The sequence below is a fragment of the Trachurus japonicus genome, chromosome 17 (genome assembly GCF_045865225.1).
Source record: "Trachurus japonicus isolate A0001 chromosome 17, Traja_1.0".
NCBI lineage: Eukaryota > Metazoa > Chordata > Actinopteri > Carangiformes > Carangidae > Trachurus > Trachurus japonicus.
This window is the reverse complement of record NC_140923.1, coordinates 1647976-1661147: the sequence shown is the minus strand read 5'-3', so window position 1 is coordinate 1661147 and position 13172 is coordinate 1647976. Positions and strand designations below refer to the sequence as shown.

General features: G+C 42.8%; 1 protein-coding gene across 1 annotated transcript in view; it reads left to right on the top strand.

The window, feature by feature from the left end:
- Nucleotides 1-13172, top strand: part of slc4a2a (solute carrier family 4 member 2a) — a 48840-nt gene that overhangs the window by 34161 nt on the left and 1507 nt on the right. The window contains exons 12-19 of the mRNA XM_085804505.1: nucleotides 727-930; nucleotides 1666-1814; nucleotides 3963-4157; nucleotides 4932-5147; nucleotides 6852-6941; nucleotides 8178-8344; nucleotides 9256-9509; nucleotides 11185-11354. Of these exons, the coding sequence (XP_085660631.1) occupies nucleotides 727-930; nucleotides 1666-1814; nucleotides 3963-4157; nucleotides 4932-5147; nucleotides 6852-6941; nucleotides 8178-8344; nucleotides 9256-9509; nucleotides 11185-11354 (1445 nt within the window). The remainder of the gene's footprint in view (nucleotides 1-726; nucleotides 931-1665; nucleotides 1815-3962; nucleotides 4158-4931; nucleotides 5148-6851; nucleotides 6942-8177; nucleotides 8345-9255; nucleotides 9510-11184; nucleotides 11355-13172) is intronic.

Below are 13172 nucleotides of genomic sequence, written 5' to 3'. Positions count from 1 at the left end.
TTATTCCAACATGTAATTAGTACAAAATAATGGTATCAAATATGCTCAAAGGTTATAAAAGTTGTTCATCAAAGTTATAAGAAAAATCCCATCAAAGTATCAGAATAACTCCACAAGACGATCAGAGTAGACTGAGCTTTAGTGCAGTAGAGTTTACGCCGCTAAGAAAAAATGGACATAAACCCGAGTAGAGCCTGTTCCGGACCAGACTAAGTTCTTATCTCTTTGTCTTCGCTTTTTATTTACGATCAAGGTCCTCCCTTCTACTCAAATGACGGTTGACGATGATGGTTCGACTACAATCTGCCCCGCTGATTTGTTCAACTAATATTATACAACATCACACGATGCAAATCCCCGCCTTCATCATAATAACAAATTTAAAATATAGACAAAGTTAGAAGATCATTTCATTAGTGCAGCAAGTAGGCATCCTGCTAGATCTTCTTCTCAGCTAGTAGGGTTAGGGGTATCGGGGTATCGGGGTAAATGTGCGTGGTGTTCATGATGATGCAGATGTTGTCTGCATGACGTTTGTTACAGTAATACTATGTTGTTGTTGTTCTGGCACTGTACTGTTTTTATGTTTTGGGACTCTGGATGGAAACCAGCACTAGCTGCTACAATCCGCCACATTTACATGTTTTTATATGTCCATTAATGTGCACTGTCCCACCCAAATAAACCAATAAATAAAATAAATAAATAAATGATGGTCTTATTCAGATTCCCTGGTTCCCTCCAAACCCGGCGACGAGCCCCTGAGGCGTTCCGGTCGTCTGTTCGGCGGGCTGATCAAAGACGTGAGTCGGCGTTACCCTCAGTACCTCAGTGACATCCGAGACGCCCTGAACCCCCAGTGCATGGCCGCCATCATCTTCATCTACTTCGCTGCTCTGTCGCCGGCCATCACCTTCGGGGGGCTGCTGGGTAAGTCTGGACTCCACTGGTTGGTTCAACTGGGTTAAAATGGATGATTGAAGATGTTTGGGATGTGTCAGTTGAACAGGTGTGTATGTCAAGCCATTTTAACATCTAACAGCCAGACTGGATGTGTGTTGTAGATCTCTGTAATTCAGTTTTACCTCTTGTCAAAAACAACATTTCAGATCCACAACTACGTTCTTCCTTCACTGTAACCGTTCATGTGTATGGGGTTTGTCATTACAGATATCTACAATTCAGTTGCAGATATCCACTATGTGAATTACAGATATCTGGAACTGAATTACCACTAGTACTAATTCCAGTTACAGATATCTACAACGTCATTTCTCCTAGTCAAAACTTAATTACAGATATCTGAACAGGGACATGTAGATATCTTTAATTGAGGTGAATTAAAGATATCTAGAACTGGAATTATGACTAGTCAGAATCACATTGTAGATATCTGTAACTGGAAATAGTACTAGTGGTAATTCAGTTACAGATATCTGTAATTCACATAGTGGATATCTGCAGCTGAATTGTAGATATCTGTAATGACAAACCCCATACACATGAACGGTTACAGTGAAGGAAGAACGTAGTTGTGGATCTGAAATGTTCTTTTTGACAAGAGGCAAAACTGAATTACAGATATCTACAACACACATCCAGTCTGGCTGTTAGATGTTAAAATGGCTTGTTGACATACGGGTGTTTCTCTGTCCCTCCACACAGGAGAGAAAACTGAAGGTCTGATTGGCGTGTCGGAGCTGATTGTTGCCACGGCGATGCAGGGCATAGTGTTCAGCGTGCTGGGCGCTCAGCCTCTGCTGGTGATCGGCTTCTCTGGACCGCTGCTGGTGTTCGAAGAGGCCTTCTACACTGTGAGCTCTGTTCAGCCTCTATCAACACACCATAAAACACATTTTATCTTCTTATCCAACCTCCATCTTCGTGGCGTTCCACATGAAACAGTCCAAAGTCAGGGTCACCAGAGCTTTTCCAGAGCTTTCAGCTACAGTTTCTGGGGTTTCCTTCTTTTTTTATTTTGCCTTTATTTAACCAGGAATAATCCCATTGAGAATCAGAATCTCTTTTGCAAGGGGGTCCTGGCCAAGAGAGCAGCACAGTACATCCACATCAAGTACACATTTGGAATACAACAACAAAACAAACATAAAAACAGTTAAAACAGTTTGGCAAATCACATCATTACATTATAATCAGCAGCTGCGTTCGGTGAGAGAGCATGTGCAGCAGCAGTCAAATAGTTTAAAATCTTCCATACTTGGGAGGTAATCTGTAGTTTATAGCAGGACGAGGGTGTGAATGCTTTAAGGCACTTTCCCCAAAGACAGTCTGGGTACGAGATTATCAATCTATGGAGCCTGAGACGACAGCTGCTGGTGTTGGCTTTAGGAGCCAAGAGAGAACATGAATAAGGAGGAAAGTCAATCAATTTGTTTATTTCGGGCATGTCAATTTAAATAATCATCATCACACTTCATCTTGGTTCAAATAATACAATACACATGGCCGAAAGGGAAAGCGGGAGAAGCAAAAGCTTATCTAGTCCCGCCCCCATTAAACACAGGACGGCCTCATAAAGAAAACAATAGCAGTGTTCCCATCTACGATTATGCAGAGAAGGCCGGCCAACACTGTCATGATGAGTATTAAAACCTAAATCTGTTACAAATCTTAATGCTGCATTAATGTTTTAATGCCACCGTGTAACCTATGGATGTGAAGCTGGTGGTTGTAGATGAAGAGGTGACGGTGTTTCTGGTCAGAGATGGTCCTGGCCTGACTTCTGGATTGAATGCTAAAGCTGGACTGCACCAACAAGACTTGGGCCCAATTCCGATTCTATTTTTCATCCCTACCCCTACCCCTAGCCCTTACCCTTGCCCTTGAAACGGAGCTACAAGGAGTAGGGAACCCCTACGAATTGGGACACCACTTCAACAATCACATGCGTCATCAGTCGTCTCTGCTGGCTTTCACATAAGCAGATGTGACGAGCTTTTGTCACAAATCCTCTATTCAAAACCACGTTAACTTAATAAAATAAAATAAAATTTAATGAAGAATGATTGGTTCATTGTAAAACATTTATTTATTGATGTAAATGTGGTGATTTCTGTATAGGCTACAGATCCCCCAGTGCTGCTTCTGTGTCCAAAACACATGAAGCTTCACTTTTAATTCAAACAAATTAATGCGACAATTGTTACATTTCATCAATGAGACGAGCATTTATCTCCTAAAAAGAATGTAACTACGCGGCGGTAAACCTTTAAAACCCTGCGGGTAAGTTAATTAGCGGTCGTCTTTTCTACCGGGACGAGGTCGGGAGGTTGGCCGGCTGACGAGCTCTCCGGACGGGGTGGTGTCTCTGTGACGAGCCGTTGATCTGCTCCACAGGTGGAGGCTCCAACGTGGAGCTTCACTTCTCCGAAAAACATCGGAGCAAACGTCTAAACAGCCTCATGTGGATAAACCCACCGCACATTGGGATCTAAACAGCTACTTTCTCGCATGAAAAAATATTAAAACTTAACAAAATGACGTAATAACAGCGCTACAGTGAGAAATAAATCAGCTGCCGGTTGCCGCAAGATGCATTCTGGGAAACTTGCCATAGCCCTCGGTCCGTAGTGTGCCCCTGAAAAATCTCCGTTTCGAGGGCCAGATAGCCAGACCACTTCCCCCTAACCCTCGTCTGAACCAGAATTGGGACACCCCTACCACTTCACGTGAACGCGCAAAACGAAGGGTTAGGGCCACGGGCTAGGGCTAAGGGGAGAATCGGAATTCGGCCTTAGTAACATTCAATCTAAAAACCTAAAACTAGGTTTAGTCTGTGCAATAGATTTTCAACTTAATCAGGACTAAATCTGGTTTAAGAGTTAAACCTTGTTGGTGTGATCCAGCCTGAGTTTTAGATCCATTCCTGTTCATCTTACTCTGGGATGGAGGGGATGGTACCCAGACCTCTTTAACCCCTTCTGCTCTGTGCCTCTGCTCAGTTCTGTAAGGACAACGGGATCGAGTACCTGACGGGCCGGGTCTGGATCGGCTTCTGGCTGGTCCTCATCGTGCTCCTCACCGTGGCCTTCGAGGGAAGCATCCTGGTCCGCTTCGTGTCCCGCTTCACTCAGGAGATCTTCTCCTTCCTCATCTCCCTCATCTTCATCTACGAGACCTTCGCCAAGCTGGTCAAGGTAGGACCAATCAGATCTCATTGTGCTGAGTGTCAGCCAGTACAGATCCACTCTGAACTCTTTCGCCCAATTCCAATTCTATTTTTCATCCCTAGCCCTAGCCCTAGCCCTTAACCCTTGCCCTTGAAACGGAGGTAAGGGGTAGGGTTGAAAGTCAACCCCTACGAATTGGGACACCACTTCAACAATCACATACGTCATCAGTCGTCTCTGCTGGCTTTCACATAAGCAGACATGACGAACTTTTGCCACAAATCCTCTATTCAAAACCACGTTAACTTAATAAAATAAAATAAAATTTAATGAAGAATGATCGGTTCATTGTAAAACGTTTATTTATTGATGTAAATGTGGTGATTTCTGTATGTAGGCTACAGATCCCCCAGGCAGTGCTGCTTCTGTGTCCAAAACACATGAAGCTTCACTTTTAATTCAAACAAATGAATGCCACAATTGTTAGATTTCATCAATGAGACCAACATTTATCTCCTAAAAAGAAGATCGTCTTTTCTACCGGGATGACGACGGAGATTGGCCGGCTGACGAGCTCTCCGGACGGGTTGCCATAGCCCTCGGTCCGTAGTGTGCCCCTGAAAAATCTCCGTTTCGAGGGCGAGATAGCCAGACCACTTCCCCCTAACCCTCGTCTGAACCAGAATCGGGACACCCCTACCACTTCACGTGAACACACTAAACGAAGGGTTAGGGCCGAGGGCTAGGGGCTAAGGGGAGAATCGGAATTCACCCATTGTCTTTTGTGCTGCTTGTCTCCAGATCTTCCGGGAACATCCCCTCCAGAACTGTTACCATAGAAACAACACAGCATCCCCGTCGTCCCTCTGCAACGCCACCATGGAGCTGAGCGGGGACCCTGGGAAGGTCGTGGGAGAACCCAACACGGCTCTGCTGTCGCTGGTTCTCATGTCTGGAACTTATTTCATCGCCTTCTACCTGCGCAAGTTCAAGAACAGCTCCTTCTTCCCCGGCCGGGTCAGTACTGCAGCACCCACACTACGCTCACATTCAGTCAGACTGATCATCCTCCTGCTTGTTAAAGGGATAGTATCATTTTTTTAAAAGTGTGGTTGTATGATCTCCAAATAGCCCCTAAGTACTTTAATTGCAGTAGAAGACTCTCTGCACTCCTCCCGTTAGCAACGCCAGCCCATAATAGCCCTGCCCAGAGATTTACAACATACAGTGTTGTGAACGGACCCAAAGAAACGGCCTATTTTCACGGCCTAAAAGAGGTTTTACCTGAAAAAAAATACACAGTTCCATTGTTCACTATAATATAATTTTTCCAGCCCTTCAAAGTGCAGGAAAAACACAGTTTTTATTTGGACCTAACCAACTCACGTATCCCTCCGCCCAGGGTTAGCGCCCGCCGATCAGCAGTTGGTTAGCTCCAAATAAAAACTATTAAAAATTATATTATAGTGAACAATGGAACTGTGTATTTTTTTCAGGTAAAACCTCTTTTAGGCCGTGAAAATAGGCCGTTTCTTTGGGTCTGTTCACAACACTGTATGTTGTAAATCTCTGGGCAGGGCTATTATGGGCTGGCGTTGCTAATGGGAGGAGTGCAGAGAGTCTTCTACTACTTAGGGGCTATTTGGAGATCATACAACCCCACTTTAAAAAAAATGATACTATCCCTTTAAACTCAGTCAGACCAGACGCACAACAAAAGGAGAAGAAGCCGTTAACAAGCAGCTGTAGCAGCTGTAGCAGCTGTAGCGTCCTCCATGTTTTCACAGCGCTACATGCTAACAGTTAGCCTTGTGCTAACTCATTGATTGGTTATCTGGTCTGGGACTTAACAGGTCAACTAGAAAAACAAGCTGAAAGGTTCAACAGCATCGTAGAGTCAGACAGACTTAAAGGACAATTCCCGGCAAATTCACCTCAGGGCTGTATTTTCCTAACACTTTAGGTCTAACAGAAGGAATCTGAAGGTTTTCAGTTTAATTCTCCTGTTTTGCGGTAGTTATGGTCTGTCCCAGCGTCGCCACGGCAGCGATGAATGGGAGCGGACTGAAGTTCTGCTGCTTAGGCTGTTTCCATCCCTCAAAGCCACAGACAGCGTCAGATGGAGACTCAAACATGCAGCCAGAAGTTTATTTACTTCAAGCAAGCCGACATGTTTGTAAAACTAGATCTAATTCAAAGTCTGGCGGAGTCGAGACCCAAGTTGACGCTCGGTGTGTTCAGGTGCAGTGGGAAGCTCCCGTTTGTGTCATAAACACAGGAATATCAACTCTTTACTTGCTTCAAGTGTACATTTTTTTCCACAGACAGCGTCAGGTGGCTACTGAAACATGCACCCAGAAGTTTTTATTACTTGAAGCAAGTCAAGAGTTGATATTCCTGTGTTTATGACACAAACGGGAGCTTCCCACTGCACCTGAACACACCGAGCGTCAACTTGGGTCTCGACTCCGCCAGACTTTGAATTAGATCTAGTTTTACAAACAAGTCGGCTTGCTAAACTGAAAATCTTCAGATTCCTTCTGTTAGACCTAAAATGTTAGGAACATACAGCCTCCAGTTGAATTGGCCCGGAATTGTCCTTTAATCAATAAATCGATTTCCCTCCTCATTTACTGGGAAAGTTGTCCAATCAAACGACCTTGTTGAGGTGTAACCATAGCAACACTTTGCTCTGTGATGTTACTGAATGTGTGACTTCAGCTCCGCAGGATCATCGGAGACTTCGGCGTTCCCATAGCGATCCTCATCATGGTGCTGGTGGACTGGAGCGTGGAGGACACCTACACGCAGGTCAGAGCTCCGTTTCCGTTTATCACCGTGGTTACACCTGCACTGCAAAAACTCAAACATCTTACCAAGAATATTTGTCTCATTTCTAGTCAAAACAAATCTCATTCTACTTAAAATAAGATTCATCATATTAAAAGCAGCTTGTTTTTAGACACTTTTTACTTCTTTCAAGCAGATTTTCACTTGGAATAAGTAGAAAAAATCTGATAGTGGAGCAAGTTTTTCTTCCTTATTACAAGCACAAAAAACTTACTTTCACTGGCAGATTTTTCTATTTATTGTGAATTTAAGTGAAAATGATCTAAAAACAAGTTAATTTTTAGGTGATGAGTCTTATTTTAAGTGGAAAGAGATTAGTTTTGCACTTTTCTATTTCTATTCCTATGACTTTGACCATCTATTTTGATTATATTGTCTTTTTCTATTTGTGATTTGTGTGTCATGATGTCTGTGTGTGGCTGTTTTTTATACTGAGATTGCTGAGTGCCTGTCTGCACAACAAATTTACCAGCTGGTATTAATAAAGAAACCTTGACCTTTTCTACTTATTTCAAGTGAAAATGTGTTTGAGACAAGTGAAAATGATCTAAAAACAAGTTAATTTCTCTTCTCAATAAATTGCGCCAGCCTAGTTAGTAGGTAGTCACTGCCACTATTTTCTTATTTTTATTATTAACAGTGGTGTCTTTATTATAGCATTGTTTTAATTGTCTGCCCTAACTGCTGCATTTTTATATATATATATATATCTTTTTTTAAATATATTTTTATACTTTTACATATGTATTTTATTCTGTGCTGCTCCTGTAGATTCTAGCAAATATCGAGCTGTGAAACAGCTATTATTGTCTATTGGTGCTGTTCGTCCCTTGTGCTCTTGCTGCTACTGTGTGTCACTGTATGTCTGGTGCTGTCGTTTTGTGCCTGTTCTTGTACTGTGATGTTGCTGTCATGTAGCTGTTGTGTCTATCATGTTATCCTGTCTTATGTCTGCTGTATGGCGAAACAGTCTCTGTCTGCACTTCTGCCCACAATGAATTTCCCTCTGGGACAATAAAGTATATCTTATCTTATCTTATCTTATCTTATCTTTTAGGTAATGAGTCTTATTTTAAGTGGAAAGAGATTAGTTTTGACTAGAAATGAGACATTTGGACAAGAAATAAGACAAATATTCTTGTAAAGATGTAGAGTTTTTGCAGTGTGCTGACTGAAGCTCTTCCTGTTGGCCGACAGAAGCTGAACGTGCCGAGCGGTTTCTCCGTGTCCAGCCCAGAGAAGCGCGGCTGGCTGATCTCTCCTCTGGGCTCCGATGGACGCTTCCCCGTCTGGATGATGGCCGCCAGCATCCTGCCGGCCATCCTCGTCTTCATCCTCATCTTCATGGAGTCTCAGATCACAGCGTACAGCACTTTCTACTGGGGGGGGTCTGCCTTAAAGGGATAGTTCAACATGTTGTCAAACCGGCCCATCACCATAATCCCTATAGTCATAGCAGTAGGTTCGTTACCTTTAATTGTCGGTGCAAGCTGTTTTTAGAACGGCGGAGCAGAGCCGTGAGCTGGGCCAGTTTGACTAAATGTTTGAATTGAAATTTGTTTATTTCGGTCATACAACACCAACATCAAAATCAACCATTCTGTGTGAACAGTTTAGCCAGCACATATTATACACAATTGCAACCATACACACACACAAAAAAAAAGAAAGAAAATATCAAACAGTGACCGAAAAGGGAATAGGCTGAAGCCCAAGGCCTATCCTTTACACTCTATGAAATTAAATGACCTAGAATGTCAGCAGTCCAAAATAACAAGATGAAAGTAATCATTACTGTATTTTATAATTTTTCATTATTTTACATTTCAAGGCTTTCTTAAAACTCAACAGAGAACTACATGTCTTCAACTCATCACTGAGCTTATTCCACATTTTAACTCCCAAGACTGAAACACATTTCTATTTTATATTAGTTCTCACTTTACACATTTCAAAAATCAATAACCCTCTTAAATTATAGTTTCCTTTTCTTAATTTAAATAACTGAAGGATACAAGCTGGAAGGCTGTTGTTCTTTACTCGAAAAATGATTTCCATTGTCTTTAGGAACACAATATCTGAACATTTTAATGCATTAGATCTTATAAATAGTGGGTTGGTAGGTTCACAATAGCACTCTTTGTTTATTATTCTAATGACTCTTTTTTGAAGCTTGATTATGTTATGTTATGTTGAACTACCCCTTTACATAAGCTGCCAGCAGCCTGACTCTGGGTGTGTGTGTGTGTGTGTGTGTGTGTGTGTGTGTCCTCAGCCTCATCGTCAGTAAGAAGGAGCGGATGCTGATGAAGGGAACCGGTTTCCACCTGGACCTGCTCATCATCGTGGTGGTGGGCGGAGTGTCGGCCATGTTCGGGTTGCCGTGGCTCTCGGCCGCCACCGTCCGCTCCGTCACGCACACCAACGCTCTCACGGTCATGAGCAAGGCTGTTGCCCCTGGAGACAAACCCCGAATCCAGGAGGTGAAGGAGCAGCGGGTGACGGGCTTCCTGGTGGCCGTGTTAGTGGGTACGGCCTCATGCTGCTGCTGCAAAAACTCTACATCTACCAAGAAGATTTGTCTTATTTCTAGTCAAAACTAATCTCATTATACTTGAAATCAGACTCATCATATTAAAAGTAGCTTGTTTTTAGACACTTTTTACTTCTTTCAAGCAGATTTTCACTTTAAATAAGTAGAAAAATCTGATAGTGGAGCAAGTTTTTCTTCCTTATGCTACGTTGGTTGGTTGATTGGTTGGTTGGTTGGTTGGTTGATTGGTTGGTTGGTTGATTGGTTGATTGGTAAGTTGGTTGGTTGGTTGGTTGGTTGGTTGGTTGGTTGATTGGTTGGTTGGTTGGTTGGTTGGTTGATTGGTTGGTTGGTTGGTTGGTTGATTGGTTGGTTGGTTGATTGGTTGATTGGTAAGTTGGTTGGTTGGTTGGTTGGTTGATTGGTTGGTTGGTTGGTTGGTTGGTTGGTTGGTTGGTTGGTTGGTTGGTTGATGGTTGGTTGATGGTTGGATGGTTGGTTGGTTGGTTGGTTGGTTGGTTGATGGTTGGTTGTTTGGTTGATGGTTGGTTGGTTGATGGTTGGATGGTTGGTTGGTTGGTTGGTTGGTTGGTTGGTTGGTTGGTTGGTTGTTTGGTTGATGGTTGGTTGATGGTTGGTTGATGGTTGGTTGGTTGGTTGGTTGGTTGATGGTTGGTTGGTTGGTTTGTTGTTTGGTTGATTGGTTGATTGGTTGGTTGGTTGATGGTTGGTTGGTTGGTTGGTTGGTTGGTTGGTTGGTTGGTTGGTTGGTTGGTTGATGGTTGGTTGTTTGGTTGATGGTTGGTTGGTTGGTTGGTTGGTTGGTTGATGGTTGGATGGTTGGTTGGTTGGTTGGTTGGTTGGTTGGTTGGTTGGTTGGTTGATGGTTGGTTGGTTGATGGTTGGTTGGTTGGTTGGTTGGTTGGTTGGTTGATGGTTGGTTGGTTGGTTGGTTGGTTGGTTGGTTGGTTGATGGTTGGTTGGTTGGTTGGTTGGTTGGTTGGTTGGTTGGTTGGTTGGTTGGTTGGTTGGTTGATGGTTGGTTGTTTGGTTGATGGTTGGTTGGTTGGTTGGTTGGTTGGTTGATGGTTGGATGGTTGGTTGGTTGGTTGGTTGGTTGGTTGGTTGGTTGGTTGATGGTTGGTTGGTTGATGGTTGGTTGGTTGGTTGGTTGGTTGGTTGGTTGGTTGATGGTTGGTTGGTTGGTTGGTTGGTTGGTTGGTTGATGGTTGGTTGGTTGGTTGGTTGGATGGTTGGTTGGTTGGTTGGTTGATGGTTGGTTGGTTGGTTTGTTGTTTGGTTGATTGGTTGATTGGTTGGTTGGTTGGTTGGTTGGTTGATGGTTGGTTGGTTGGTCGGTATTTTTTTCCGTGCTCCCCCAAGTTTTACCGTCGTACTCTCGTCCACATTGTTATTACAAGCACAAAAAAAACTTGCTTTCACTGGCAGATTTTTCTACTTATTTCAAGTGAGAATTAGTTTGAAACAAGTGAAAATGATCTAAAAACAAGTTAATTTTTAGGTGATGAGTCTTATTTTAAGTGGAAAGAGATCAGTTTTGACTAGAAATTAGACAAATATTCTTGTAAAGATTTAGATTTCTGCAGTGTACTTCCTCTGCGTGCTCTTCCACCTGTCTGAGCCGGTCCCGGTCTCCTCCGGTCTCTTCAGGTCTGTCCATCGTGATCGGGGAGGTTCTGCGTCAGATTCCTCTGGCCGTGCTGTTCGGGATCTTCCTCTACATGGGAGTCATGTCCCTGAACGGGATCCAGCTCACCGAGAGGCTCATCCTGCTGCTGATGCCCCCCAAGTACCACCCGGACCAGAACTACGTCCGCAAGGTCGGCCACACCCCCGACACAACCCTAACCCCCGATAGATGACAGATAGTGTAGTCACATCAGGGGCCAGATTCACAAAACCTTCTTAAGAAAAAAAATCTCCTTAAATGTCATTTTTTTCTTAACTTCAGTCTTAAGAAGAAAAACGAGAAGAAGTCATATTCTCAATAAAAGTATTTTCTCAACTTTCTTCTAAGAAAAAACTTCAGAGTAAATGGTATTCTTCAAATCAAAGTTCTCAAATTTGTTCTTTACTTTTACCTTAACTTTAAGACAACCTTGGTGTACACTGAATTGCCCCCTTGGGGATATTAAAGTTAATCAATCAATCAATGACCTGTCTTACAACTTCTACGGTGAATAGGTATGAGCCTCTAAAATCACCTTCCTTAAAGCAGAAGTAAGTGATATATTTGTGTTAATATAATATAAGTCTTAATTAGTTGTATCTTCCGACAGCAATCACTTACATAGAGTGTTTGGTCTGAAACACGGGTCTGTCAGTTACTCTGCTCTGCTCTGAGCCCAGGAGAAAACTTTTATCGTATCCTACAGTTTTTATCCAATGAGGAGAGAGAACGGCATGCAGGGCTGTGTGTGCAGCCAAGGAACGCCGTGAATGTGGCGACGTAGGGACGAGGACTGTTATGGTGCGTTCAAGGAAACTCGTATTTTTCCGACCGTGAAGTGGTACCAGTTTGATCTGGTACGAGTTCACGGGTCAGAAGTTACGAGTGGCCGTTATAGTGACTTTCACCGGTAAAACAGGTCAGAAAAACACGAGTGGGTTGCCTGAAACGCTACAAAGTCGTAAGTTGTGACTTGAAGCTGTAATTTACGGTTTCAAAAGCCTGCCTGGAACGCAGCATTAGCCAAAACGACCGGACCACTTACTTCTGCTTTAACACATTTTAGACAAGTTTAGACTAGTGGGTCATAGTAAGTAAATATATTTTTTTAATCAATTACACAAAGAGCCTGTTAACTGTCAGTTAGCATGTTAGTTAACGGCCATGTTGGCCCACCCTCTGGTCTTAAGGTTCTTAAGAAAATATTGAGGAATTGCACTTAAGTTTCTTATGAACTTCTTAATAAGACATTTCTTAAGATCTTTCTTAAGAACATATTGGTGAATCCGGCCCCTGGGGTCTCATTTATAAATCCGTGCCAAGGATCCTTACCAGAAGTGTATGTACGCCCAAAAGCCAAAGTTTGCATCCGCCAAAAACTATTCAGACGTATAAAACCCTGCGTACGCACACTTCCCTTTATACATGACAGAGTTCCTACAAGTGTGTGCAGCTGAATCAGCTTCACATTCTGCCCTGTACACACCCTTTTGTAACCATAGATGGTTTCCTCCATCCTGAAACACATTCTGAAGAACGAACGAACAAACGAACATGACACTTTTCTTTATATGGGTTTTTGTGATGAACAGGTTATTAGGTTTATTTGTTTAGCACCAAAAAATGTGTAGAATGCTGTGCAAGGAGGGAACGAAGTCCTAGTGAAATTGTACAAGGTTCCACCACGTCAACAACACAAAACAAGAGACAAGCAGACAACAGACATGAGCTAAACAAAACAAAAAAACAGGAGTTCAGGTACTTGAAGCAACTAACAGCAAAACTATGTGACAAAACCAGAACAATGACAGAGAAAATATCGTTAGAGAGCAAGTAGGGAAAGATAATTAGGTTCCTGTGGAGAGTGAAAATTCCTTCATGGAGCTCAGTGACAAGTTTAATCCAGTCCAGAGCCTCTATAAGTAATGTGGAACTAATGACTTGATGTTCAGGAAGACGGTAAGAATAA